Source organism: Mobula hypostoma, chromosome 18, assembly GCF_963921235.1.
Source record: "Mobula hypostoma chromosome 18, sMobHyp1.1, whole genome shotgun sequence".
In the NCBI taxonomy this organism is placed as follows: Eukaryota; Metazoa; Chordata; class Chondrichthyes; order Myliobatiformes; family Myliobatidae; genus Mobula; species Mobula hypostoma.
Genome location: NC_086114.1, coordinates 4100772 through 4126635, shown reverse-complemented (window position 1 = coordinate 4126635; position 25864 = coordinate 4100772). Strand labels below are relative to the sequence as shown.

Sequence of the window (25864 nt, the reverse complement as noted above, 5' to 3'; positions counted from 1 at the left end):
TTTGCCTCAGTGACCAATGAAGTCCAAAGCCCACAAGTGGTCGCAAAACACAGTATGCCCACAACTTACTAACCTTAACCATACCTCTTTGGTATGTGGGAGGAAACCAGAGCACTCGGAGGAAACACGCGCAGATGCATAAAGCATGGAGACAGTACCAGAGACACGAGATTCTGCAGATGCTGAAAATCCAGAACAGCACACACAAATGCTGGAGGAACTCAGCAGGTCAGGCAGTGTCTGTGGAAAGCAATCAACAGTCGATGTTTCAGGCCGTGACCTTTCATCAGGTCTGCCAGTCACCAGTCCTGATGGAGGGTCTCGGCCTGAAACGTGGCCGTACCAGAGGTCAGAGTCAAACCCAGATCTCTGACCATCCAAATAGATTCAAACCCTCAGTCTGGGTACCAGTTTTTAATATCCCTTCTATCTTAGCATCATTGATTGTGTTGTGATCTTGAATGTACTTTAGTTTATGATCCACTCAATAATTTGCTGTATGGGTATCAAAGTCCTTAAGCTGCACTCTTGCCCTATTACAAGGCAGAAGCCTCAGTCAGCACTTGGTCAGAAGTCTTAAAGGCAACCCTTTTACATCAAAGATTCTCCCGAAATGAGAGGGAACTTTGAATTCCTCTCCTTCAAAACCCAATAGTCGCCTCATGACAGAGCCATTTCACTTTCCTGGGAATGCTCAACAGGCACGTAGGTGTACTACTGAATGTCCAGGGAGTCATACACATCCTGACCTGTGACGCCTATGATGGGCCAGTGTAGGGTTCAAAGTAAGCCTGATTTCAGACTCTCTTCCGCAGTCTCTCCTCAAGCAGTCAGAATCCAACCTCTGAGCTTCTGAAATTTCAATCCTGAAAACAGTTAGAAATAAAACTAAAGCAAATATTCACAGCTTCACATTTATGCAGTTTATTTCTTCATATTTCCAAAGTAGTGAATGTTTCAAAGAATAATATTCACAATCTTCGACGATTTAACTAACTAGCTTTGGAACTCCTTGGCATACCTCACAGGGCGCTTCCTCATTTAAACTCAAAAATTAAAGTGACAAGCTTGTGGTCCATTCTCTATGAGCTCAACCTTTACATTGTTTATGATTTTTTTGTACAGCTATTGCTTAATGCAGTTTAATAATTTAAACATTATTTTTTATAAACTGCAGTCATCTCTTCAGATAATTCCATTTGTTGCAATCAATCTGTTGACTTCAAACGATTAGTCACTGAAATGAAACACTTGGAATATGAACGGCAGGGAATGTAAAAAAGTTTTCCTCCTAACAACCTGTAGCAACATGAACATTGATGAATGTTTGCTTGTGATGTGTTAAGGCACTTTTCAGAAATATTCTCAATAAATAGCATTATTAAATAAAAAATCTCAGAGTCTTGGAAGACACCTTTGCAATCTTACGGTAAATACACAAGAGATTCTGCAGATGCTGGAAATCCAGAGCAACACACACAAAATACTAAAGGAACTCAGCAGATCAGGCGGCAACTATGGAGAGGAATAAAGAGTCAACATTTTGGGACGAGTATTCTGATGAAGGGACTCGGCCTGAAACTTAGAGTGTATTCCTTTCCATAGAGGCTGCCTAACCTACTGAGTTCCTCCAGCATTTTGTATGTGTTACTTTACAATTCCATAATGATAAAATTAGAGTTGTTAGTGACCTTTACTGACAGCATCTAAGCAAACTCCTAATTTGGAGCAAATGTCTTTCACTGAACATTAATACTTATAATCAGAATTATGCAACCATTTATACATAGAACTAAAACTCATAATCAGACAGCTTACTATAATAGATCTATGTAAAGACAGAGAAATACTAAGTTAATTAATTACTGCTGTCATAAATCCCATTACTATTACACAAGCTCATCAGTCCCAAGATAGATGCCTGTGGTTAGTGTCTTATCTATTAAGGGTGTGTGTCCATTGCTGAGGATGCATTGTGCATGACGAGATAGACAAAAGCATCCTCACATGTTGCTCAGTGTCATCAGAGAAGGCCACTCTGTGGGGTTGACTGTGAGGAATGTAAGCTGGAATGGATGGATGCAGAGCAAGCTATTGAATTGACAGATTTTGCTGAGCATGGAACCTGTGCTCTGATTGGGTGAGTGCCAAACTGAGCCCACAGCAAGCAAGACACTCGTCACTACACAGGTTGCCCGCAGTGCGCAGAGATTCTCACTGTCTTCAGTGACTGCATGTACATGGTTTTCATGGGAATTCTGAGACCCTGTAGTGAGCATCCGTTCAGAAACCTCATTGATTTGATACCAAGATGCCTCAGAGCAACAACAGCGAAAACATATCGCTACAGGATGCAAACACTGGGCCCCTAACTTCCACTTGAAGATACTCTCAGAAACACTTTAAACATATTTCATCTTGCCATGGTTGCCTCCAGCAGTGAGATTGTTGTCAGTGTCAAACCCTGTGAGCCAAGCACAATGGTGTTTGAGGACCAGGTCACACAAAGACCAAGAAGCCATGTTGGCTGGGAGAATTTCCAGCGCATCAAGGTCTTTCAAGGCTGCCGGGGTCACTTAACGAGGACACACCTTTTTGCTTAGGGCACAGCGCAAAGCTCAAAAGAAGTACTGAGTGGATTGAAATCTCGGGTTCTGAGATAATTGGTTTTATTCGCTGCTGGGTCATTTTTAGCCTAGTCGCAGAGATTTATTCACCTCACAGACTTATTCAGTAACTCTCCACAGGACCTCATTTTGTTTAGCGACAGAGTTGGGTGTAGTGAGACCACTGAAATCAGGCTCCTCATCCAGCTCAGTAAGCTGCTTCAGCTTACGCCATTTGTCCCTCTCTCGCTGTAACTTCTTAAGGCAGGGGTGACATAGCATGCTTTTCCTGGCCAGGTAAATATCCTCAATGCGATCAATAGTGTCTATCGGCTCTTCAGGTACCTGCGGTGTGGTGAAGGGATTGCGCATCACATTCAGCTTCTTCAGTTTTGGCAGCTTGGTGATTTTCTCTGGCATGTAGGTGATGTGATTGTCAAACAACCCTAACTCCTTTAGTTCCTTCAGCGTGCCGATGGTCGTTGGAATCATTTCCACTGAGTTCAGCCCAAGGTTCAGGACTCGCAGATTTTTTAACTGAGTGAGCTCTAAAGGCAAGCCATCAGTGGTGAGCTTGTTATTGGACAGGTCTAGGTAGTAAAGTGATTCCAACTGGCCGATATTTTCCGGTATTCTCTCTATCTTATTTGTGTGAAAATCAAGGTACCGCAGCTTTGGAAATTTATTGATGTAGTCTGGAATTTTTTTGATCATGTTTCTGCTGAGGTCGATTTCTTCAATGTCGGTCAGTTTCAGGATACACTTGGGGAAGGTGGCAATGCCCATGTTGCTGAGGTCCAAGCGCCGTTTCCCATCCACGGTGATCTTCATGGATTTTTTCGCCATCTTCAGGGTAATTTTTTTCCCCTGCGCACCTTTCTTTTTTGGCATCTTCCTGCATTTTTTTTAGAAGAAAGAGCAACAGCAACAAAAATAATCAGTCAATATCTTTAACTCCTACAGACAGAACCAGCTGTACTGAGTGACGTGGTTGTTTCCGTGCTCAGGACCTTTTGTACCCACAGCTTCTGCAGTTTCCTGCCCGTGTTAAGCTCCAGAGAGACATCAAACTGCTTCCCAATTAATCCCTCCGCCCCCCGCCCCCCCACCGCCCCCCAGTATCATAGCAGTCAGCACAGCACAATACAGTGCTGATCAGGGTTCAATTTCTCCCGCTTTTTGTAAGGAGTTTGTACATTTTTCCCATGATCGTATGGGATTCTTCTGGGTGTCCCCATTTTCTCCCACATTCCAAAGACTTACTGGTTAGGGTTAGTAAGTTGTGAGCATGCTACATTGGCACTGGAAGTGCAGTGACACTTGTGAGCTGCCTCCAGCACACCCTTGGACTGTGAGGGTCATTGACACAAAGAATGCAATTCAGTCTGCTTTAATGTTTTAATATGCATGTGATAAATAAAAGCTAATCTTTTAATCTCTCTTTAATCCTTTCCTTTCCCTCTCATTCAAAATGTACCTCATAATTATATCGTATGTAAAGTCAGGAAAACCATCTTTTCTAAAGCAACACACACAAGGTACTGGAGGAACTCAGCAGGTCAGGCAGCATCTGTGGAAAGGAATAAACAGTCGATGTTTTGGATTGAGACCCTTCACCAGGACTGTAAAGGAAGGGGGAATATGCTAGAATAAATGGTGGGAGGGGGAAGGAATACAAACTAGAAGATGATAGATGAAGCCAGGTTAGGGGAAAGGTAGGTTTATTGAGAAGGGCAGCTGAAATGAGAAGCTTCTGAAGAAGAAGGAATCTGATCGGAGAGCAGAATGGACCATGGGAAAAAGGAAAGGTGGAGGAGCACCAGGGAGTGGAGAAGAGAAGATATAAGAGGGGAACCAGAGAGGGGAATGGAAGAAGGAGGGGGGAGGGAAAAACTACTGGGTGTTAGAGAAATCGATATTCATGCTATCAGGTTAGAGGCTGCCCAGGCAGAATATGAAGTGTTGCTCCTCCAAGCTGAGAGTGACCTCATCTATTCCAGGTCTCCTGAACAATTACAACTGGGGTAGTAACATGTACAACAACTTAAGGTTGATCTTAATGGTGATTCAGTGATACTAAATGTCAACAACTTCGCACAGGGAGACACAAGCTTCTGCAGATGCTGAAATCAGGAACGGCAATGAAAATTCTGGAAAAACTCAATGGTTCAGGCAGCATTTGTGGAAGGAAATGGGCAAGCGATGATTCAGGTGGAGACCCCTCATCTGGACTTAGAGATCACCAGTATAAGGAGATGAGGGGAAGGGGTAGAGCCAGAGCTGTATCTCAATCCGAAATGTCGACCGTCTGTCTCTCTCCAATGATGCTTACCACCTGTCTGGACTCAGTAAATCCCATCCCCAGCCCTTTGAAGCTAGACTTCCAGGGCCAAAATTAATTCACCCTATTCATAATCAGACCCAAACCCACATTGCTGATCCTCGTGGGTAGTTTCTCCCATAAACTCTCCCATCACTGATTGTGATCAGTTTGAAGGCCATCAACTTAATTGGAATGCCCTACAGTACCCACCAGTGAAAGATTGTTCTCATTTACAAAGAAAGGTAATTGACTTTTTAAAACATAGAGGAACACTTGTCATGCATAAATGTCCTGACAAACACTTCGAATGTGATTTAACATAAACAAATGGGGCTGAATTTCACTGGGAGCTCGAGCAGGTTACAGCTGACTGCTCTGTAGCCGACTTCGTACAACATCACTTAATTGTGCTAAGGTGGTGATGAATGATTGTTTGGGAAGCAATATGGGTTTCTCACATACATACCTTTCCATTAAATGAATTCCCTTACAAGCCCTAAGGGACGCTGGCTACTCATTAATCATATTCAGCCATGTGCAGGGGATTCTGAGACAATAACTAATCCATCCGGCTAATTTCAATTATCCCTCTTGGAAGGAAGAGACAAAAGAACAAACGCGGTGTAATAAAGTCCCCCTAATCCATCCATAAAATTTGTCCGAAGACATGCTTACAGTTTTTAATGTGCAGTCATAGAGTTGGAAATGTGTCCCAAGAAGCAGCAGTGACACACAGCTGGAATGGTTGCCTCCTGTGAAGGGGACCCTGTGTCAGAGCAGATGACCTGTTCTTAGTATCATGGAACCGTGGACCCAAGTCGTTTCTTTGTTGTTTGATTATGCCATAGACTGAGGAAAAAATACTTGGATTTAGATAGTGCCTTTCACTACTAATTAGTTGTGAAGTCTATTCACGCTAGAATGTAAGACAGACACTCAGTGGCCACTTTATTAGGTACACCTCGTTAATGCAAATGTCTATTCAGCCAATCATGAGGCAGCAACTCAATGCATAAAAGCATGTAGACATAGTCAAGAGGTTCACTTGTTGCTCAGACCAAACTTCACAACGGGGAAGAAATGTGATCTAAGTGACTTTGACCGTGGAATGATAGTTGGTGCCTGATAGCGTGGTTTGAGTATTTTAGAAACTGCTGATCTCCTGGGATTTTCACACACAACAGTCTCTAGAGTTTACAGAGAATGGTGCAAAAAACAAAAAAAACCCATCCAGTGAGCGACGGTTCTGTGAGCAAAAACATCTTGTAAAGGTGAGAGATCAGAGGAGAATGGCCTCAAGCTGGCAAGAAGGCGACAGTAACGCAGATAATCATACATTATAACACACAACATCTTGAACCCTGAAGTGGATGGGCTACAGCAGAGGAAGAGCATGAACGTACTCTCAGTATTAGGATGTATCTAATTAGGTGACCACTGAGTGTAGAGCAACCATTTAGTGACTGAGCTCAGAGACTGCCACCCTCAGCCCCAGGAATGATCATCAGTCACAGTGCAGACCAGTGAGCCCCTGCTTTCAAATTCAGCAGCACCAAAGAAATTCAAAGATTGAAAGTACATTTATTATCAAAATATAAATGTAGAATACAACTCTGAGAATTGTCGGAGTGTAGAACCCATTCCATTTAACCACCATTCATAGAACAGGCCTGTCAACCCACAATGTTGTGCTGACCTTTTAACCAGCTCTAAAATCAATATAACCCTTTCCTCCCACGTAACCCTCTATTTTTCTGTCATCCATGTGCTTATCTAAGAGTCTCTTAAATGTCCCTAATATATCTGCATCTATCACCACTCTCAGTGGTGCATTCTATGCACTCAGCACTCTCTGTGTAAAGAACTTGCCCCTATACTTTGCTCTAATCACCTCAAAATTATGCCCCCTCATTTTAGCCAGTTCCACCCATGGAGAAAGGTGCTGGCTGTCCACTCTATCAATTCCTCTTTTCATCTTATACCCCTGTATCAAGTTTTTGCTGATAGAATCTGCCATTATACGTAATGTTAGAGATCTAGAAGATTATAAGGCTAACAGGAAGGAGCTTAAGAAGGAAATTAGGAGAGCCAGAAGGGGCCATGAGAAGGCCTTGGTGGGCAGGATTAAGGAAAACCCCAAGGCATTCTACAAGTATGTGAAGAGCAAGAGGATGAGACGTGAAAGAATAGGACCAATCAAGTGTGTATGGAACTGGAGGACACAGCAGAGGTACTTAATAAATACTTACTTCAGTATTCACTATGGAAAAGGATCTTGGTGATTGTAGTGATGACTTTCAGTGGACTGAAAAGCTTGAGCATGTAGATATTAAGAAAGAGGATGTGCTGGAGCTTTTGGAAAGCATCAAATTGGATAAGCTGCCGGGACCAGATGAGATGTACCCCAGGCTACTGTGGGAGGCGAGGGAGGAGATTGCTGAGTCTCTGGCGATGATCTTTGCATCATCAATGGGGACGGGAGATGTTCCAGAGGATGGGAGGGTTGCAGATGTTGTTCCCTTATTCAAGAAAGGGAGTAGTGATAGCCCAGGCAATTATAGACCAGTGAGTCTTACTTCAGTGGTTGGTAAGTTGATGGAGAAGATCCTGAGAGGCAGGATTTATGAACATTTGGAGAGGTATAATATGATTAAGAGTAGTCAGCATGGCTTTGTCAAGGGCAGGTCGTGCCTTAAGACCCCAATTGAATATTTTGAGGATGTGACTAAACACATTGATGAAGGAAGAGCAGTATATGTAGTGTAAATGGATTTCAGCAAGGCATTTGATAAGGTACCCCATGCAGGGCTTATTGAGAAAGCAAGGAGGCATGGGATCCAAGGAGACATTGCTTTGTGGATCCAGAACTGGCTTGCCCACAGAAGGCAAAGAGTGGTTGTAGACGGGTCATTTTCTGCATGGAGGTCAGTGACCAGTGGTGTGCCTCAGGGATCTGTTCTGGGACCCTTACTCTTCGTGATTTTTATAAATGACCTGGATGAGGAAGTGGAGGGATGGGTTATTAAATTTGCTGATGACACAAAGGTTGGGGGTGTTGTGGATAGTGTGGAGGGCTGTCAGAGGTTGCAGCGGGATATTGATAGGATGCAAAACTGGGCTGAGAAGTGGCAGATGGAGTTCAACCCAGATGAGTGTGAAGTGGTTTATTTTGGTAGGTCAAATATGATGGCAGAATATAGTATTAATGTTAAGACTCTTGGCAGTGTGGAGGATCAGAGGGATCTTGGGGTCCGAGTCCATAGGACACTCAAAGATACTATGCGGACTCTGTGGTTAAGAAGGTGTACGGTGCATCGGCCTTCATCAATCGTGGGATTGAGTTTAGGAGCTGAGAGGTAATGTTGCAGCTATGTAGGACCCTGGTCAGACCCCACTTGGAGTACTGTGCTCATTTCTGGTCGCCTCACTACAGGAAGGATGTGGAAACTATAGAAGGGGTGCAGAGGAGATTTACAAGGATGTTGCCTGGATTGGGGAACACACCTTATGAAAACAGGTTGAGTGAACTTGGCCTTTTTTCCTTGGAGCAACGGAGGATGAGAGGTGATCTGAAAGAGGTGTATAAGATGATGAGAGGCATTGATCGTGTGGATAGTCAGAGGCTTTCTCCCAGGGCTGAAATAGCTGCCACAAGAGGACACAGGTTTAAGGTGCTTGGGAGTAGGTACAGAGGAGATGTCAGGGGTAAGTTTTTTATGCAGAGAGTGCTGAGTGTGTGGAATGGGCTGCCGGTGACGGTGGTGGAGGTGGATACGATAGGGTCTTTTAAGGAACTCCTGGATCGGTACATGGAGCTTAGCAATATTAAAATTATAACCCTAGGTAATTTCTAAAGTAAGTACATGTTTGGAACAGCATAGTGGGCCGAAGGGCCTGTATTGTGCTGTAGTTTTTTAATATTTCTATGTTAACCAGAAGATTACCCAGCCTCCATTGTCATGGACCTCCAACCAGCCAGGCCATGTTCTCTTCCCATTACAATTTTTTATAATTTCATAATTCCAGAATGACACTGGACAGCGTGATCCCAAACACTAAACACAAGAATTCCATAGATTGAAAACACTTTGCTATTTAGTCCCAAATATCCAACCCCCTTGTTCTGTGCCTCGTTGCTCCAATTACTTCGGGCAGGGGAAACATCCTCTCCAATTTCTGTCAGATTTCTGTATGTTTCAATAAAATTTACTCTCAATCTTCTAGATCCCAGACAGCACAAGTCTGGTCCACTCAATCTCTCTTCAAGTGACAACTCCCACATCACCCGTACCAGAAACCATCTGGTAAATATTTGCTGCCTGTTAATGCCTCTGTGGCCTGTCAAGATAGAAAACAAAAAAAAAATCCACGATACTCCAGGTATAATCTTGCCAATTCTCTACAAGATTGCAGAAAGCCATGTCCAATGTACAGCAATATTACTCTCATGGTGAGTGCGTGGAATGGGCTGCCGGCAACGGTGCTGGAGGCGGATATGATAGGGTCTTTTAGGAAACTTTTGGATAGGTACATGGAGTTTAGCAAAATAGAGGGCTATGGGTATCCCCTAGTAATTTTTAAGGTAAGGACATGTTCAGCACAGCATTGTGGGTCAAAGGGCCTGTATTGTGTTATAGGTTTTCTATGTTTCTATGTTTTCTATGTGACGAGAGGGTTTACAGGAGTGAGATACACCAGCTAATTCAGTGGTGTCGCAGCAACAATCTTGCACTTAAAAAGTCAGAAAGGTCAAAGAGCTGATTGTGGACTTCAAGAAGGGGAAGGCAAGGGAACACAAACCAATCCTCATGGAGGGATCAGAAGTGGAGAGAGTGAGCAATTTTATGTTCTCTCAGGATCTAACGTGGTCCCAACATATCAATTCAGCTATAAAGAAGGTATGGCTATATTTCATTAGGAATTTGAGAAAATTTGGTTTATCACATAAAACACTTTAAAACTTCTACGGATGTACCATGGAAGGCATCTGGTATGGGGGGAGGGGCTACTGCCCAGGATCGAAGTAAACTGCAGAGAGTGGTAAAATTAGTCAGCTCCATCACGGGGACTAGCCTCCATAGTACCCAAGGCGTCTTGAAAGAGCAGTGCCTCAGAAAGGCAGAGTCCATTATTAAGGATCCCCACCATGCAGGGCATGTCCTCTTCTCACTGTTACTGTCAAGAAGGAGGGACGAAGCCTGAGGCACACACTCAACAATTCAGGAACAACTTCTTCCCCTCTGCCATCCGATTTCTGAATGGACATTGAACCCATAAACACTACCTCACTATTTTATTATTTCTGTTTTTGTACTATTTTTATTTAACTATTATACTGTATATATATTTACTGTAATTCATTTTTTTTATAGTTATCACGTATTGCATGTACTGCTGCTACAAAGTTAACAAATTTCACAACATATGCCGATGATATTAAATCTGATTCTGATCTCTCATCCTTCTTCAGTCCAAAGAGAAAAGCCCTAGATCATTCAGCCTATCCTCAGAGGGCATGCTGTCCAATCCAGGTGGCATCCTGATGAATCTCCTCTGCACCCTTTCTAAAGCTTCCACATCCTTCCTGTGATGAAGGGATCAGAAATGAATGCAACATTCCAGTGTAGCCTAACCAGGATTTTATAGAACTGTAACCTCTTTAACTCAATCCCTTGACTAATGAAGGCCAACATACCATATGCTTTCTTATCAACCCTATCAATTTGAGTGACAACTTTGAGGGATCCATGGACGTGAATCCAAGATCCCTCTGTTCCTCCACACTACTAGGAATCCTTCCATTAGCCCTGTTCTCCGGGTGGTTCCGGTTTCCTCCCACATTCCAAGCATGCATGGGTTAGAAGGTTAATTGGGTGTAATTGGGTTGTGCAGTCTCATTGGGCTGAAAGGGCCTATTACAGTGCTGTATCTCTAAGTAAAAACTATAAGTAAATAAAAGAAGAAACATAGATACTGCAGGTGCTGGAAAGCTAAAATAAATACTGAAAGTGTAAGGAGAGCAGCATTGCGCAGAGTGTCTCCACAGCTGCTCTGCTGTGTGACTCCAACGTGTGCTGGTATATTTATGATGTTCTGATGTTTTTCAAGAGGTTCGTGAACAAATGTGGAATACTGAACTAATAAGCAGGTTGGAAGTATATACAGTATCAACATTTGTATCTATGGGCTTCTTGTCACTTGCCACTCATTTCCAACTCAGCACCTGCAGCCTATTTAAACCCAGATCTCTTCCACAGTCTTTTGTTCACCCAGTCCCAGCCTTCAGTTGTTCCTACCCTTTTACCTTTTTGTGTTAAGTATCTGTTTTTTTTATTTTGTGGTTTGTCGTGTCTTGTTATTTTGCAGTTTATTATTAAAGTGATTGCCCACGGCTAAATCGTCTCCACTGCTCTGCATTTGGGTCAAGCCTCCTCTTCATTTCATGATGCAGCGAGGATTTTTGACCTGACATCAGTTTTGGACAGCATAAGTTTCAATTAACTGGAAAATTTTAGCTACACAACCTCAGGCACAAGGGGAGTGCTCGTAGAATGTATTTTTAATTTGAGATGTGGAATTGGTGACAACAGCAGGTTATAGATCAGTTGGAAATATTGATAGAGAAATGGCAGATGGAGTTGAATCTGGGCAAGTGTGTGACGTTAGTCAGATGTAAGAGGAAATCGTACAGTAAATGGCAGGACCCTGATCAGTATTGATGTACAGAGGGATCTTGGGGTGCAAGTCCATAATCTAGCAGCACAATGGACAGGGTGATCAAGAAATTGGTCTGCATTATCGTCTTCATCAGTTGGGACATTGAAGATAGCTTTTGTTCTGCTGCTATGAGACTATCACCCTTGTACAATAAGATGGACTCGTGACTTCACATTCTAGCTCGTCATGGTCATGCACCTTATTGTCTTCACGTATCTACTAACTATCTAGCTATCCTCTTTTCCTTCCCTCCACTTTTTTTTATTCTGGCATTTTCTCCCTTCCTTTCCAGTCCTGAAGAAGGGTCTTGGCCTGCAACGTTGACTGTTTATTCCTTTCCATTGATGCTGCCTGACCTGCTGAGTTCCTCTAGTATTTTGTGTGTGTTGCTCTGGATTTCCAGCATCAGCAGAATTTCTTGTGTTTATTATCGTCTGCCTGTCTGCACTTTCTCTGTACCTGTGACACTTTATTCCATTGTACTGACTTAGTGCCCTGATGTGATGAAGTGATCTGTATGGATGACATGCTAAACAAAGATTTTCACTCTATCCCTGTACACGTGACACTAATAAACCAATTTACCAAAACATTTTCAAATCATGTTGTAGCGGTATCAAACTTTGGTCAGGCCACATTTGGAGTAACGTACATACTTGTGGTGACCTCACTATAGGAAAGGTTTGGAGGGTTTAGAGAGAATGCAGAAGAGCTTGTTGCTTGGATTAGAGAGAATTAGCTATAAGAATCTGAATCCAGTTTATTATCACTGAATACGTTGTGAAATTAGTTGTCTTTTGGCAGCAGTACAGTGCAATAAATAAAATATACTGTAAATTACATTAGGAAATAAAGGTAAAAAATGAAATAAATTAAATCAAAAATAGTGAGGTAGTGCACATGGGTTCAATGACCGTTCGGAAATCTGATGATGGTGGGGAAGAAGCTGTTCCTAAGATGGTGAGAGTGTGTCCTCAGGGTCCTATACCTTCTCCCTGATTAGAGTAATAAGTCAAAGTCAACATGGTTCATGTAAAGGGAAATCTTGCTTGACAAATCTGTTAGAGTTCTTCGAGGAAGTAACTAGCAGGGTGGACAAAGGAGAAGCAGTGGGTGTCATTTTCTTAGGTTTTCAGAAGGTATTTGATAATGTGCCACACGAGGCTGCTTAACAAGATAAAATCTCATGGCATTACAGGAAAGATACTGGCATGGAGAGAGGAATGGCTGACAGGCAGGAGGCAGCGAGTGGGAATAAAGGGGCCTTTCTGGTTGGCTGCCAGTGACTAGTGGTGTTCCTCAGGGGTCAGTATTGGGACCGCTACTTTTCACATTGTTTGTCAGTGTCTTAGATAATGGAATTGATGGCTTTGTAGCAAAGTTTGCAGATGTTACAGAGATAGGTGGAGTGGTAGATAGTGCTGAGGAAGCAATGTGATTGCAGCAGGACTTTTACAAATTGAAAGAATGGGCAAAAACTTGGCAGATGTTTGGAAATGTATTATAATACGTTTTGGTAAAAGGAACAAAAGTGCCGATTATTATCGAAATGAGGAGAAAAGTTCAAACATCAGAGATGCAGAAAGACTTAGGAGTCCTTGTGCAAGATTCCCAGAAGGTTAATTTACAGGTTGAGTCTGTGGTAAAGAAGGCAAATGCAATGTTGCCATTTATTTCAAGGGAAATAGAATATAAAAACAAGGAGATAAGGAGATAATGCTAAGGTTTTATAAAACACTAGTCAGGCTGCACTTGGAGTATTGTCAACAGTTTTGGGCCCCTTATCTCCAAAAGGATATGTTATCATTGGAGAGTCTGATGATTCTGAGAATTAAGGGGTTAACATATGAGGAGTGTTTGGCAGCTTTGAGCCTGTACTTACTGGAATTTGGGGGGATTTCATTGAAACCTAGAATGTTGAAAGGGCTAGGTAAGGTGGATGTGGAGAGGATGTTTCCTCTGGTGGGGATGTCCAGAACTAGAGGGCACAGCCTCAAAATGGTGGGGGCAACTCTTTAGAACGGAGGTAAGGAGGAATTTTTTTAGCTAGAGAGTAGCGAATATGTGGAATGCTCTGCCACAGACAGCTGTGGAGGTCTAGACTGTGGGTATATTTAAAGTGAAAATTGATAATTGGTCAGGGCATCAAAGGCAATGGCGAGAAGACAGGTGTATGGGGTTGAGTGGGATCGGGAATTAGCCATGATGGAATGGCGGAGCAGACTCAATGGGCTGAATAGCCTAATTCTCCTCCTGTGTCTTATGGTCTTATGAGAAGAGGGGACATCCTGGGTGATGTGGGTCGTTAATGACGGATGCTGCCTTTTTGAGGCATTGCTTTTTGGCGATGTCCTCAATGGTGGGGAGGCTCGTGCACCAGACGGAGCTGACTGAGTTTACAACTTTCTACGGCTTTTTCTCATCTTGTGCAATGGCCCACAGCAAAGGTTGGATAAGTTTAGAATGTTTTGTCTGGAGTGTTGGAGACTGAGGGGACATCTGATAAAAGTTTATGTAATTATAAGAGGCATAGACAAGGTAGATAGTCAAAATCTTTTCCCAAGGGTGGAAGTGTCAAATTGATGTCACAAGAGGAGAAATGTTTAAAGGAGATTATGGGGCAAGTTTTCTACATGATGTGGAGGGTGCCTGGACATATACTGTTGGGGGAGGTGATAGAAGTAGAAGTGACTGCGACATCTGAGGCATTAAGATAGAAACACAAATAGGCAGGGAATAGATAGATATTGACTATTTATGTAGGCAGATGGGATTAGTTTGGCACCATGGTCATTACAGACATTCTGGCTGAATCGCCTGTTCTGGTGCTGTACTGTTGTTTGTCCCATTCAGAGCCATGGCCACAGCTGTCACTTGCACAACAAAATTGTTCTACAGCAAATTTCCCAAGCACTTTAGAAACCAGTTCATCAGAAACCCCCTGAGTGATCTCGGCATGAAACATGAACTGTTTATTCCTCTCCATAGATTCTGTCGTGCCTGCTGAGCTCCTCCAGCATTTTGTGTTTGTTTCTTTGAGTTAAATTTGGCATTTTATTCTGTGTTCTGGTGAGCTGGTGGATAGCAAAGGAAACCATGCATTTTCCCGGTTGGTTCAGGTTTGATGTGGGTTTTGAGTTTACTATGAATGATGTGTTTATAGCGTGGAGATCCACGACAGACCCTCAGCTTCAAGCTAAAGCATGAACAGATTTGTAAATCGGTCACAGTCGGGTCCATGGCAGAAATGCTGTACACATTGCATATGTATCCCACAACAATGGCATTGTTCCTTCCAGTCACCATGAGAGTTGATGAACAGCTCTGATAGTACTTGGTCCTCAAGCCCCTTTCGCCACAGAGAACTGATCAGGAAATTCGAAGCAAATTTCTCTCCAGATAACCCCAATAGGTTGTTTGAGCCACCCCAACACTGAACTGATTCCACAACCTATGCACTCACTTTCAAGGACTTTACAACTCATGTTCAGAATCAGAATCCCTTTTAATATCGCTGGCACATGTTGTGAAATTTGTTATTTTGTAGAATCTCCTGTGTTGTGTGAGGCTATGTTGCATTCATACCAGGACCACCAGACTCAAAAACAGTTCCTTTCCCCAAGTAGTAAGGCTGATCAACACCTCCACCCACTAACCCATCCCTCCACACCCTAAACCACCAATACCTTCTCACTTCCTGTCAGTCACAGTACAGATACTCCTGTGCCCAGCATCACTTTATGGACTTACAGTCAATATTATTATTATTATTGAGTTCTTTATCTTATTGTGGTTCTTTCTTGTGCTGCATCAGATCTGGAGTAACAATTATTTCATTCTCCTTTACGCTCGTGTACGGGAAAAGACATTAAAAAATCTTGAATCTTGAAGCCACTTCAGATATTTTGAAGGGAGACATGGCTGTAATGAGAGGAATGTGAGAACCAGCTTGCTCAAAGTCAGCTCCACAAATCATTTTTTTCTTCCGGATATTTAGATGGAGGGCACTTGAGATAACTCTCTCTGCACTTCTGTGAAGAAGTCCAGTGGGCTTTATAGTGTCCGTCGCTAGGTCCGATGAAGCTCAGGCTTAGTATTTCATCCACTGCTCAGTGGATTAAGCATAATAATCTTTCCAAGGTGCTTCACAGGAGGGTTGGTGTCACATAACTAGAGCAGGTGAATAAAGCTTACTCAGAAAGTAGGTGAGTGTGTCTAAAAGGAGGAGAACGAGTGGGAGAGGCAGAGAAATTTAGCAGGAACTTGCAGAGGGTAGGTCCCGGGCACCTGCAACCTTTAGACTCTCTTTCAAAGACTTGAAGCTGCTATCAGATTGAAATAGCAACACGAGTGTGCACGGTTTTAAGGTGCTTGGAAGTGGGTACAGAGGAGATGTCAGGGGTAAGTTTTTTACACAGACACTGGTGAGTGCGTGGAATGGACTACCGGTGACAGTGGTGGAGGCAGATACAATAGGGTCCTTTAAAAGACTCCTGGACAGGTATATGGAGCTCAGAAAAATAGAGGGCTATGGGTAACCCGAGGTAATTTCTAAAGTAAGTACATGTTCGGCACAGCATTGTGGGCCGAAGGCCCTGTATTGTGCTGTAGGTTTTCTATGTTTCTATGTTTCTTTATAATCTCTTGTCCTCAGTATTATTTTTGTTCTAAGAATACTTGTTTTCAGTATTTTTTTATTTATACAGTTTGTCTTCTTTTGCACATTGGCTGTATGTCAGTCTTTGTCTGGTTATGTAAAATTTTTCGTAAATTCTATTGTATTTCTTATTTATCCTCTGTAATTGCCTGCAAGAAAATGCATCTCAGAGTAGTGTACGTTAACATACTGCATACATACTTTGATAATAAATAAATTTACTTTGCATTTAAACGCTGAACTGACAGTACAGATAGCTCCATCTGTGGCAGTATTTGTGGTTCCCATGTTTGCCTCGTCAGACACGTCAGAACCCGAAAACTAGAGTGACAGTAAGTTACATTCAATCCCAAGAAGAGCAAAAACAATAGAGGATCCTAGTTCAGCTCATGATGCAGAGCTTAGGCTCCAAATGTCCTACTGTGTCGGGGAGAACCAGTCTGTGAAAGTTGTATCCTGACTGAAGAGAGTTGATACACTTTAGATCTTAGCAATGGCTATCACTCAGTAATGGTAATCGACACTTTACCACATGACATCATAAATATTACTAATGATGTGTTTACCTAACCTTATGTGAGGTAGTTAACACAGGCCACAGGCCATAGGAAGGTAGGAGAGTATCAATGTACCATTGGTTCCATAGTTGCAGGGAAAATAAATAGATTTGATATCTCAAAGAGTTCCAGTCACCTCCAACTCATAGAACAATCCTTGTTCCAAATGGCATCATAATGATCTGATTGTGTCCATGTGTACACTGAACCTATCACTGCACTGGAAGGTGATGACTACCTTACACGTTTGGAATCATTCACATGGTAAATGATGTTTGATTCTTCCATTTGTATTTGTCACGAAACTCCACGGTGTTTTTCAGTAGCACTGACGTACCTGGATTTCCTGAGCTGTGTGAGTTTGAAGCAGCTATCAGATTTAATGATTGAAAGGTAATGGCCTGACATGGTGACATACGTCATGACAAAGCTAACCAGTGATGCATCGTAGCAGCAGCAAGCCTTGTCCTTAGCTGGAGCAGTGATATTTTTGTAGTTACAGGACTAGTTAATTATAAGCACCTCCTGTACCTAATAAAGTGGCCACTGAGTGTATGTTCATGGTCTTCTGCTGCTGTACCCCGTCCAGCTCAATTTTTGAAGAGTTGCACATTCAGAGATGCTCTCCTACACACCACTGTTGTAATGCGTTGTTATTTGAGTTACTGTTGTCTTCCTGTCAGCTTGAACCAGTCTGGCCATTCTCCTCTGAACTCTCTCATTAACAAGGCATGTTCACTCACAGAACTTCTGCTTTCTGGATTTATTTTTGCACCTTGCACCATTCTCTGTAAACTCCAGAGGCTGTTTTGTGTGAAAATCCCAGGAGATCAGCAGTTTCTGAGGCTACGTCCACACTAGACCAGATAATTTTGAAAACGCCGGTTTCGCGTAAAAACGATAGGTGTCCACACCAGGCATTTTTGAAAGTACCCCCGTCCACATTAAAACGGGTATTTGGGCGAATCTCCTCCTATTGGGCATGCGCAGGAAAAGTGAAGAGGAAACGGTATACTATTTCCATTTCCGCCGCGGCGTTGTGCTATTTCCATGGGTCAAAAACTAGAGTACTGTACCTACAACAGGAGAAAGGAAGTTTTCAACAGTGTCTTCGAGGAATACAAAGAAAACCTCCACTGGAAAAAGCAGACCAGACTTCTTCATTTGGACAGATGATGAAGTCGAGCCGCTTGTGCGAGTTACAAACGACTACAAAGTCAGCAAAGCAGTGGAGAACGTGGACTGGGCGTCGTGCCAAACCAACTACAACGATATCCTCGACCGCTATAAAGAACGTTATATGCGTTCAAGAAAACAATGAAATGCCGCGCTGCTACCACCATCTGTTCCAGCACATCATGACAGCATTTTAAAAAAGCTCCAGTTACCCCGTACACACTACACCGCCCAACTGGCGTTTTCAGATTTAAACACTCTGGAGAGCGTTTTCGAAAAGCTCCGTTTTCAGGGGAGGAAAACGCCGTTTCAGTGTGGATGGAGGGTCAAAACGAAGAGAAAAAGCTTCAGTTATGGATTTATCCGGTCTAGTGTGGACGTAGCCTGAGATACTCAAACCACCCCATCTGGCACCAACAATCATTCCATGGTCAAAATCTCTTAGATCACATTTCTTCCCCATTCTGATGTTTAGTCTGAAAAACAACTGAACCTCTTGGCCATGTCTGCAGGCTTTAATACATTAAGTTGCTGCCATATAATTGGCTGATTAGATATTTGCATAAACAAGCAGGTGTAGTGGTGTATCTAATAAAGTGGACACTGAGTGTACATTTTGCCTAGTCATAGTTAGTGGAGCAGAGGAACAAGATCTGCCATGATTTAACAAATAATGGAGGGAATGAATGACCTACTTCTACTTCTCTTTGTCATGTCTTTACATAGGAAGCTTGTATCTACAGGAAGAGGCTGCATTTATTTGGAGCCATTCATCTACATTTAGATGCAACATGGAAATGTAGTTGATGGAAACCAAACAGCAAACATCCAACACTTATGAGATATTCTAACAGCAAGAATAACTGAGTTGCACACTTCTCTCACCACGCCCACCCAATGGGAAAAATGGGTCTTCACAGTAATCTCTCACCTGAAAGGTGGCCTTAACAAGATACAATCCTATGGCATTACAGGAAAGATACTGGCATGGATAGAGTAATGGCTGACAGGTAGGAGGCAGCGAGTGGGAATAAAGGGGGCCGTTTCTGATTGGCTGCCAGTGACTAGTGGTGTTCCTAAGGGGTCAGTATTGGGACCACTACTTTTCACATTGTTTGTCAATGATTTGGATAATGGAATTAATGGCTTTGTGGCAAAGTTTGCAGATGATACAAAGGTAGGTAATGCTGAGGAAGCAGTCTGATTGCAGCAGGACCTAGACAAATTGGAAGAATGGGCAGAAAAGTGACAGATGGAATACAGTGTTGGGAAATGTACGATAATGTATTTTGGTAAAAAGAACAATAGTGTGAACTATTATTTAAATTGGGAGAAGGTTCAAACATTGGAGGTGCAGAGGGACATAGGAGTCCCCATGCAAGACTCCCAGAAGGTTAATTTACAGGTTGAGTCCATGGTAAAGAAGGCAAATGCAATGTTTGCATTCATTTCAAGGGGAATAGAGTATAAAAGCAAGGAGATAATGCTGAGCCTTTATAAGACACTAGTCAGGCCACAAACAAGAGAAAATCTGCAGAATCTGTGCAACTGCAGAAGGGTTTTGACCTAAAAAGTGACTGTACTTTTTTCCATAGATGCTGCCTGGCCTGCTGAGTTCCTCCAGCATTTTGTATGTGTTAGTCAGGCCATAACTGTTTTGAGCCCCGTATCTCAGAAAGGATGTGTTGTCATTGGAGAAAGTCCAAAGGAAGTTCACAAGGCTGCTTCCAGGAATGAAGGGGTTAACGTATGAGGCGTGTTTGGCAGCTTTGGGCCTGTACTCACTGTAACTTAGAAGAATGCATGCAGATCGCACTGAAACCTACTGTATCTTGAAGGGACTAGATAGGGTGGATGTGGAAGGGATATTTCCTATGGTGGGGGCTTTCCAGAACTAGAGGGCACAGCCTCAAGATTGAGGGGCGACCTTTTTGAACAGAGGTAAAGAGGAATTCTTTTAGCCAGAGAGTAGTGAATCTGTGGAATGCTCTGCCACAGACCGCGGTGGAGGCCAAGTCCGTGGGTATAATTGAGGCAGAAGTTGATGGTTTCCTGATCAGTCAGGGCATCAAAGGATATGGCGGGAAGGTGTATGGGGTGGAATGGGATCCAGGATCAGCCATGATGGAATGGTGGAGCAGACTCAATGGGCTGAATCCTGCTCCTATGTCCTGTGGTCTACTGGTCTGATAGTGCTGCACTCCCTCAGTAAAACACTGATGTGTCAGCCTAAATTAAATCCCCAAATCCCTGGGATACTAACCCATAGTTGTCCCACTCCAGTGATTTGGGGAATTAATTTAGGCCGGAAAAGGAGGACGGTAGCTCTTGGTGTGGAGGGCAATGATCCATTCCAATCATTCTTTATCTTGATATGTGCACCTTCACAACTCCATTTAAAATACAAGTCAGATCAGGAGAAGGCCACCTGGTCTACAGATCATATAGGTCGGCACGGTAGCGTAGCAGTAATCAGAAAGACCATAAGACCATAAGATATGGGAGCTGAATTAGGCCATTTGGCCCATCGAGTCTGCTCTGCCATTTCATCATGGCTGATCCAATTATCCTCTCAGCTCCAATCTACTGCCTTCTCCTCAAATCCCTTAATGCCCTGCCCAATCAGGAAAATTAAGGTTCAAGTTCTGTCGTTGTCGGTAAGGAAATTGTATGTTCTCCCGTGCTCTGGTTTCCTCCTACAGTCCAAACATAGAACCATAGAACCATAGAACTACAGCACAGAAACAGGCCTTTTGGCCCTTCTTGGCTATGCCGAACCATTTTCTGCTTAGTCCCACTGACCTGCACACGGACCATATCCCTCCATACACCTCCCATCCATGTATCTGTCCAATTTATTCTTAAATGTTAAAAAAGAACCCGCATTTACCACCTCATCTGGCAGCTCATTCCATACTCCCACCACTCTCTGTGTGAAGAAGCCCCCCCTAATGTTCCCTTTAAACCTTTCCCCCCTCACCCTTAACCCATGTCCTCTGGTTTTTTTCTCCCCTTGCCTCAGTGGAAAAAGCCTGCTTGCATTCACTCTATCTATACCCATCATAATTTTATATACCTCTATCAAATCTCCCCTCATTCTTCTACGCTCCAGGGAATAAAGTCCTAACCTATTCAACCTTTCTCTGTAACTGAGTTTCTCAAGTCCCGGCAACATCCTTGTAAACCTTCTCTGCACTCTTTCAACCTTATTTATATCCTTCCTGTAATTTGGTGACCAAAACTGAACACAATACTCCAGATACGGCCTCACCAATGCCTTATACAACCTCATCATAAACTTCCAGCTCTTATACTCAATACTTTGATTAATAAAGGCCAATGTACCAAAAGCTCTCTTTATGACCCTATCTACTTGTGACGCCACTTTTAGGGAATTTTGTATCTGTATTCCCAGATCCCTCTGTTCTACTGCACTCCTCAGTGCCTTACCATTAACCCTGTATGTTCTACCTTGGTTTGTCCTTCCAACACGCAATACCTCACACTTGACTGTATTAAACTCCATTTGCCATTTTTCAGCCCATTTTTCCAGCTGGTCCAAGTCCCTCTTCAGGCTCTGAAAACCTTCCTCACTGTCTACTACACTTCCAATCTTTGTATCATCAGCAAATTTGCTGATCCAATTTACCACATTATCATCCAGATCATTGACATAGATGACAAATAACAATGGACCCAGCACTGATCCCTGTGGCACACCACTAGTCACAGGCCTCCACTCAGAGAAGCAATTCTCTACCACCACTCTTTGGCTTCTTCCATTGAGCCAATGTCTAATCCAATTTACCACCTCTCCATGTATACCTAGCGACTGAATTTTCCTAACTAACCTCCCATGCAGGACCTTGTCAAAGGCCTTACTGAAATCCATGTAGACAATATCCACTGCCTTCCCTTCATCCACTTTCCTGGTAACCTCCTCGAAAAGCTCCAATAGATTGGTCAAACATGACCTACCACGCACAAAGCCATGTTGACTCTCCCTAATAAGTCCCTGTCTATCCAAATGCTTGTAGACTCTGTCTCTTAGTACTCCCTCCAATAACTTACCTACTACCGACGTTAAACTCACCGGCCTATAATTTCCCGGATTATTTTTCGATCCTTTTTTAAACAATGGAACAACATGAGCCACTCTCCAATCCTCTGGCACCTCACCCGTAGACACCTACATTTTAAATATTTCTGCCAGGGCCCCCGCAATTTCAACACTAGTCTCCTTCAAGATCCAAGGGAACACTCTGTCAGGTTCCGGAGATTTATCCACTTTAATTTTCCTCAAGACAGCAAGCACCTCCTCCTTTTCAATCTGTACAGTTTCCATGATCTCACTACTTGATTCCCTCAATTTCATAGACTTCATGCCAGTTTCCTTAGTAAATACAGACGCAAAGAACCTATTTAGGATCTCCCCCATTTCCTTTGGCTCCGCACATAGCCGACCACTCTGATCTTCAAGAGGACCAATTTTATCCCTTACAATCCTTTTGCTCTTAATATACTTGTAAAAGCTCTTTGGATTATCCTTCACTTTGACTGCCAAGGCAACCTCATGTCTTCTTTTAGCCCTCCTGATTACTTTCTTAAGTATTTTTTTGCACTTCTTATACTCCTCAAGCACCTGATTTACTCCCTGTTTCCTATACATTTCATACAACTCCCTCTTCTTCTTTATCAGAGTTGCAATATCCCTTGAGAACCAAGGTTCCTTATTCCTATTCAATTTGCCTTTAATTCTGACAGGAACATACAAACTCTGCACTCTCAAAATTTCCCCTTTGAAGGCTTCCCACCTACCAATCACATCTTTGCCAGAGAACAACCTGTCCTAATCCACGCTTTTTAGATCCTTCCTCATTTCTTCAAATTTGGCTTTCTTCCAGTTCAGAACCTCAACCCTAGGACCAGATCTATCCTTGTCCATGATCAAATTGAAACTAATGGTGTTATGATCACTGGAACCAAAGTGCCCCCCTACACAGACTTCCGTCACTTGACCTAACTCGTTTCCTAACAGGAGATCCAATATTGCATCCCCTCTAGTTGGTCCCTCTATATATTGATTTAGAAAACTTTCCTGAACACATTTTACAAACTCTAAACCATCTAGACCCCTAACAGTATGGGAGTCCCAATCAATGTATGGAAAATTAAAATCCCCTACCACCACAACTTTATGTTTCCTGCAGTTGCCTGCTATCTCTCTGCAGATTTGCTCTTCCAAGTCTCGTCGACTATTGGGTGGTCTGTAATACAATCCCACTAATGTGGCCATACCTTTCCTGTTCAGGTTAGGGTCAATAAATTATGGTATGCTATTTTGGCACTGTGAGCATGACATAAATGACACATTTTACTGTAAGCTTCACTATTTCAATGTACATGTGACAAATAAAGCTGATCTTTATAATATCCTAAAAATCTTAGAACCCATAGTTGTCCCACTCCAGTGATTTGGGGATTCATTCTAATCGTTCTTTATCGTTATATGGGGGTCTACACCACTGTGTTTAAAATCAGACTCCAGGTAGGCCACTCCTTCCAGAGGATCATGGTTTTCTACCACAGTTCCATTTTCTTAAACTATCCCCATGTCTTTTGATAGTTTTTTGGATATTTGGGAATCAGTTCAATTCTGAATGGACTCAGCACAATACAGAGAGTTCCAAATATACATCACACTCTTAAATGGAAAAAAATGTTCACTTCTGATTCAGATGCATTTATTTATCATTTGTACATGAAAACATACAGTGAAATGTGTCATTTGTGTTATCAGCCAACACAATCTGTGGTCCATGTGATGTCACTAGGCATGGACTAGATAGGCTGTAGTGCTTTATGGCTCTGTGACTCAACTTAAGGATGTGCTGGGGTAACAACCTGAAAATGTCACCACATGGCATGCCCACCATGTTCAGCAGAACATTTCAGTCCTAATACAACCTCCTTCAGTCTGAAATTTTGTTCCCAGTTCTGGACAATTCAGCCAATGAAAGCATCCATCCTTCCTCAATCTGTCAAGCACTCTAAGAGCTTAATAAGTTCCAGTGAAGAAATCTCCTCTCGTTCTTCTGAACTCTAAAGAATATAGGCCCATTCTACACAATGTCTCCTCATATGGCAAACATAGCACCAGTCTGGTGAATCTTTGCCCAGTGCATTCTCTTCGTGGTCAAAGAGAGCAAATCATCAATGATTCCCACCATTTCAGTCATGCCCTCTTGATGTTGATACAGTAAGGCAGATTTTGAGTACTAAATCCAGACTGATGGTATAGTGCTGGGAGGTTGTAGATATGTTGTTTCACAATTAAGTTGTCAGACCTAAGCTCTTTCACCTCCTCAGGCTCAGTCTGTCCCATGTTAGTATCAGCCTTAGCACAATGCTACATCTGCAAGGTTGCAAATTCAAATCCCACTCCAGAGATTTAGAGCTCTATAGTGCTGGGAGGGTGTTGGGCTGTTTAATACGCTGACTTGCAATGAAGTTGTTTAAAAATCACGAGGGGCATAAATGGGGTGAATGATTGCACACAGCATTCTTCCCAGGGAAAAGGAATATAAAATCAGAGGGCAAGGGAAAGGTTTAGAAGGGTCTTGAGGCAGGGAACTTTTTAAAGGAGAGGGTGATATGTATATGCAAAAATCTGCCAGAGGAAGTAGATGGAGCAGGTTCAATAACAGCATTTAAAATACATTTGAATAGGTACTTGGATAGGGAAAGTTTCAAGGGATATGGGCCAAGTGCAGGCATGTAGGACTAGATTAGAATGGGCACCTCAGTTGGCAAGGACAATTTGAGTCAAAGAGGTTGTTTTGCCAAAATCCTTTCACCTACTCAGGAGAATACAAAGACTCTGTAGGGATATTTAGAGAAATTAGTGGATTTTTCCTGGTGTCAGCTGTTCATCCAGCCACAAATATTTAATTTTACTCCACTGCCATTACCGACCAACAGGGTCTCCGGCAGCACTGTACCCCTCCCTAGCGCAGCATTGTTTGGATCAGTTACGTACCGGCAGTCTGAGAGGGGGTGCTGATGAGCCAACTCTGTAACATAAGACTAAACCATTATGTCAACAAGATGGATTAGTATGGAAAATTAGAAAGCATTTATTAGATTTTAATCCAGGTGAGAAACATGTCACATATTTTCACATTAACTTAAGATCATTGTCAGAAAAATGAGGTTTCAAGTCAGCACTGGCAATTAATATGCACACTGCTAACATTGAAATCCACCAGGGATTAATTGATTAAGCTTGTTCAAACTACATTACAGCAAGTTAGAAAGAAAAGAGATTCAGAAAGCCTGCTGCCTCATTCACCCAACTGTGTTGAGCAGGAGGCTGTGTGTACTTACCACTGGTTTTGTAGATGGCAATGTCTTTCTCAGCACTCTGATCCTCTCCGCCAAGAGCTGCTTCCTATTGACCAAGCTCCTCCCATCCCGCTCTCCTTCAATAACAGCTTCATGTCTTGAGCAAGAAATGGGTGTGGAGCCCAGATATCAGGAGCTGAGAGGACGGTCACCCCCGGATAGATTAAGGCTCCCAGTCTGTGGAGAAGGAGGCAGAGAAGTGAAAATGCTGCCTGACATTTGTTCAGCTCCTGTTTACAGCCGAGTTTCCGTTCTGCACCTTGTTTAACTTGGTTGCTAGGCAGCACGGCCTATTGGCTCGGCTGACGATCAGCATGTTCAGCTCTGATAGTAAACAGCCTTTAGTTTAATTACCTTGTACACCTCCAGTTGCTTTACAGAGGCTGCATGTTTAGAAAGAAAACTAATAAGTATGGAAGCTCAA

The 25864-nt window shown here is 42.8% G+C and overlaps 2 protein-coding genes across 5 annotated transcripts in view; one reads left to right on the top strand and one right to left on the bottom strand.

Annotated features, from left to right (window-relative positions):
* Positions 1–25864, top strand: part of wdfy4 (WDFY family member 4) — a 351254-nt gene that overhangs the window by 259678 nt on the left and 65712 nt on the right. The gene's annotated exons all lie outside the window — the stretch shown is intronic.
* On the bottom strand, positions 888–25651 carry lrrc18a (leucine rich repeat containing 18a). Of its 3 annotated transcripts, none has more exons than XM_063070341.1 (3): positions 25423–25651; positions 5605–5778; positions 888–3501 (listed from the first exon to the last, which is right to left on the bottom strand). In XM_063070341.1, the coding sequence occupies exon 3, from the start codon at positions 3495–3497 to the stop codon at positions 2727–2729; it is 771 nt and encodes a 256-aa protein (XP_062926411.1). In that variant the 5' UTR covers positions 3498–3501; positions 5605–5778; positions 25423–25651; the 3' UTR covers positions 888–2726. The 3 variants fall into 3 exon arrangements, with proteins under 3 accessions (XP_062926411.1, XP_062926412.1, XP_062926413.1); XM_063070342.1 differs by lacking the exon at positions 25423–25651 and adding an exon at positions 17775–17834; XM_063070343.1 differs by lacking the exon at positions 5605–5778.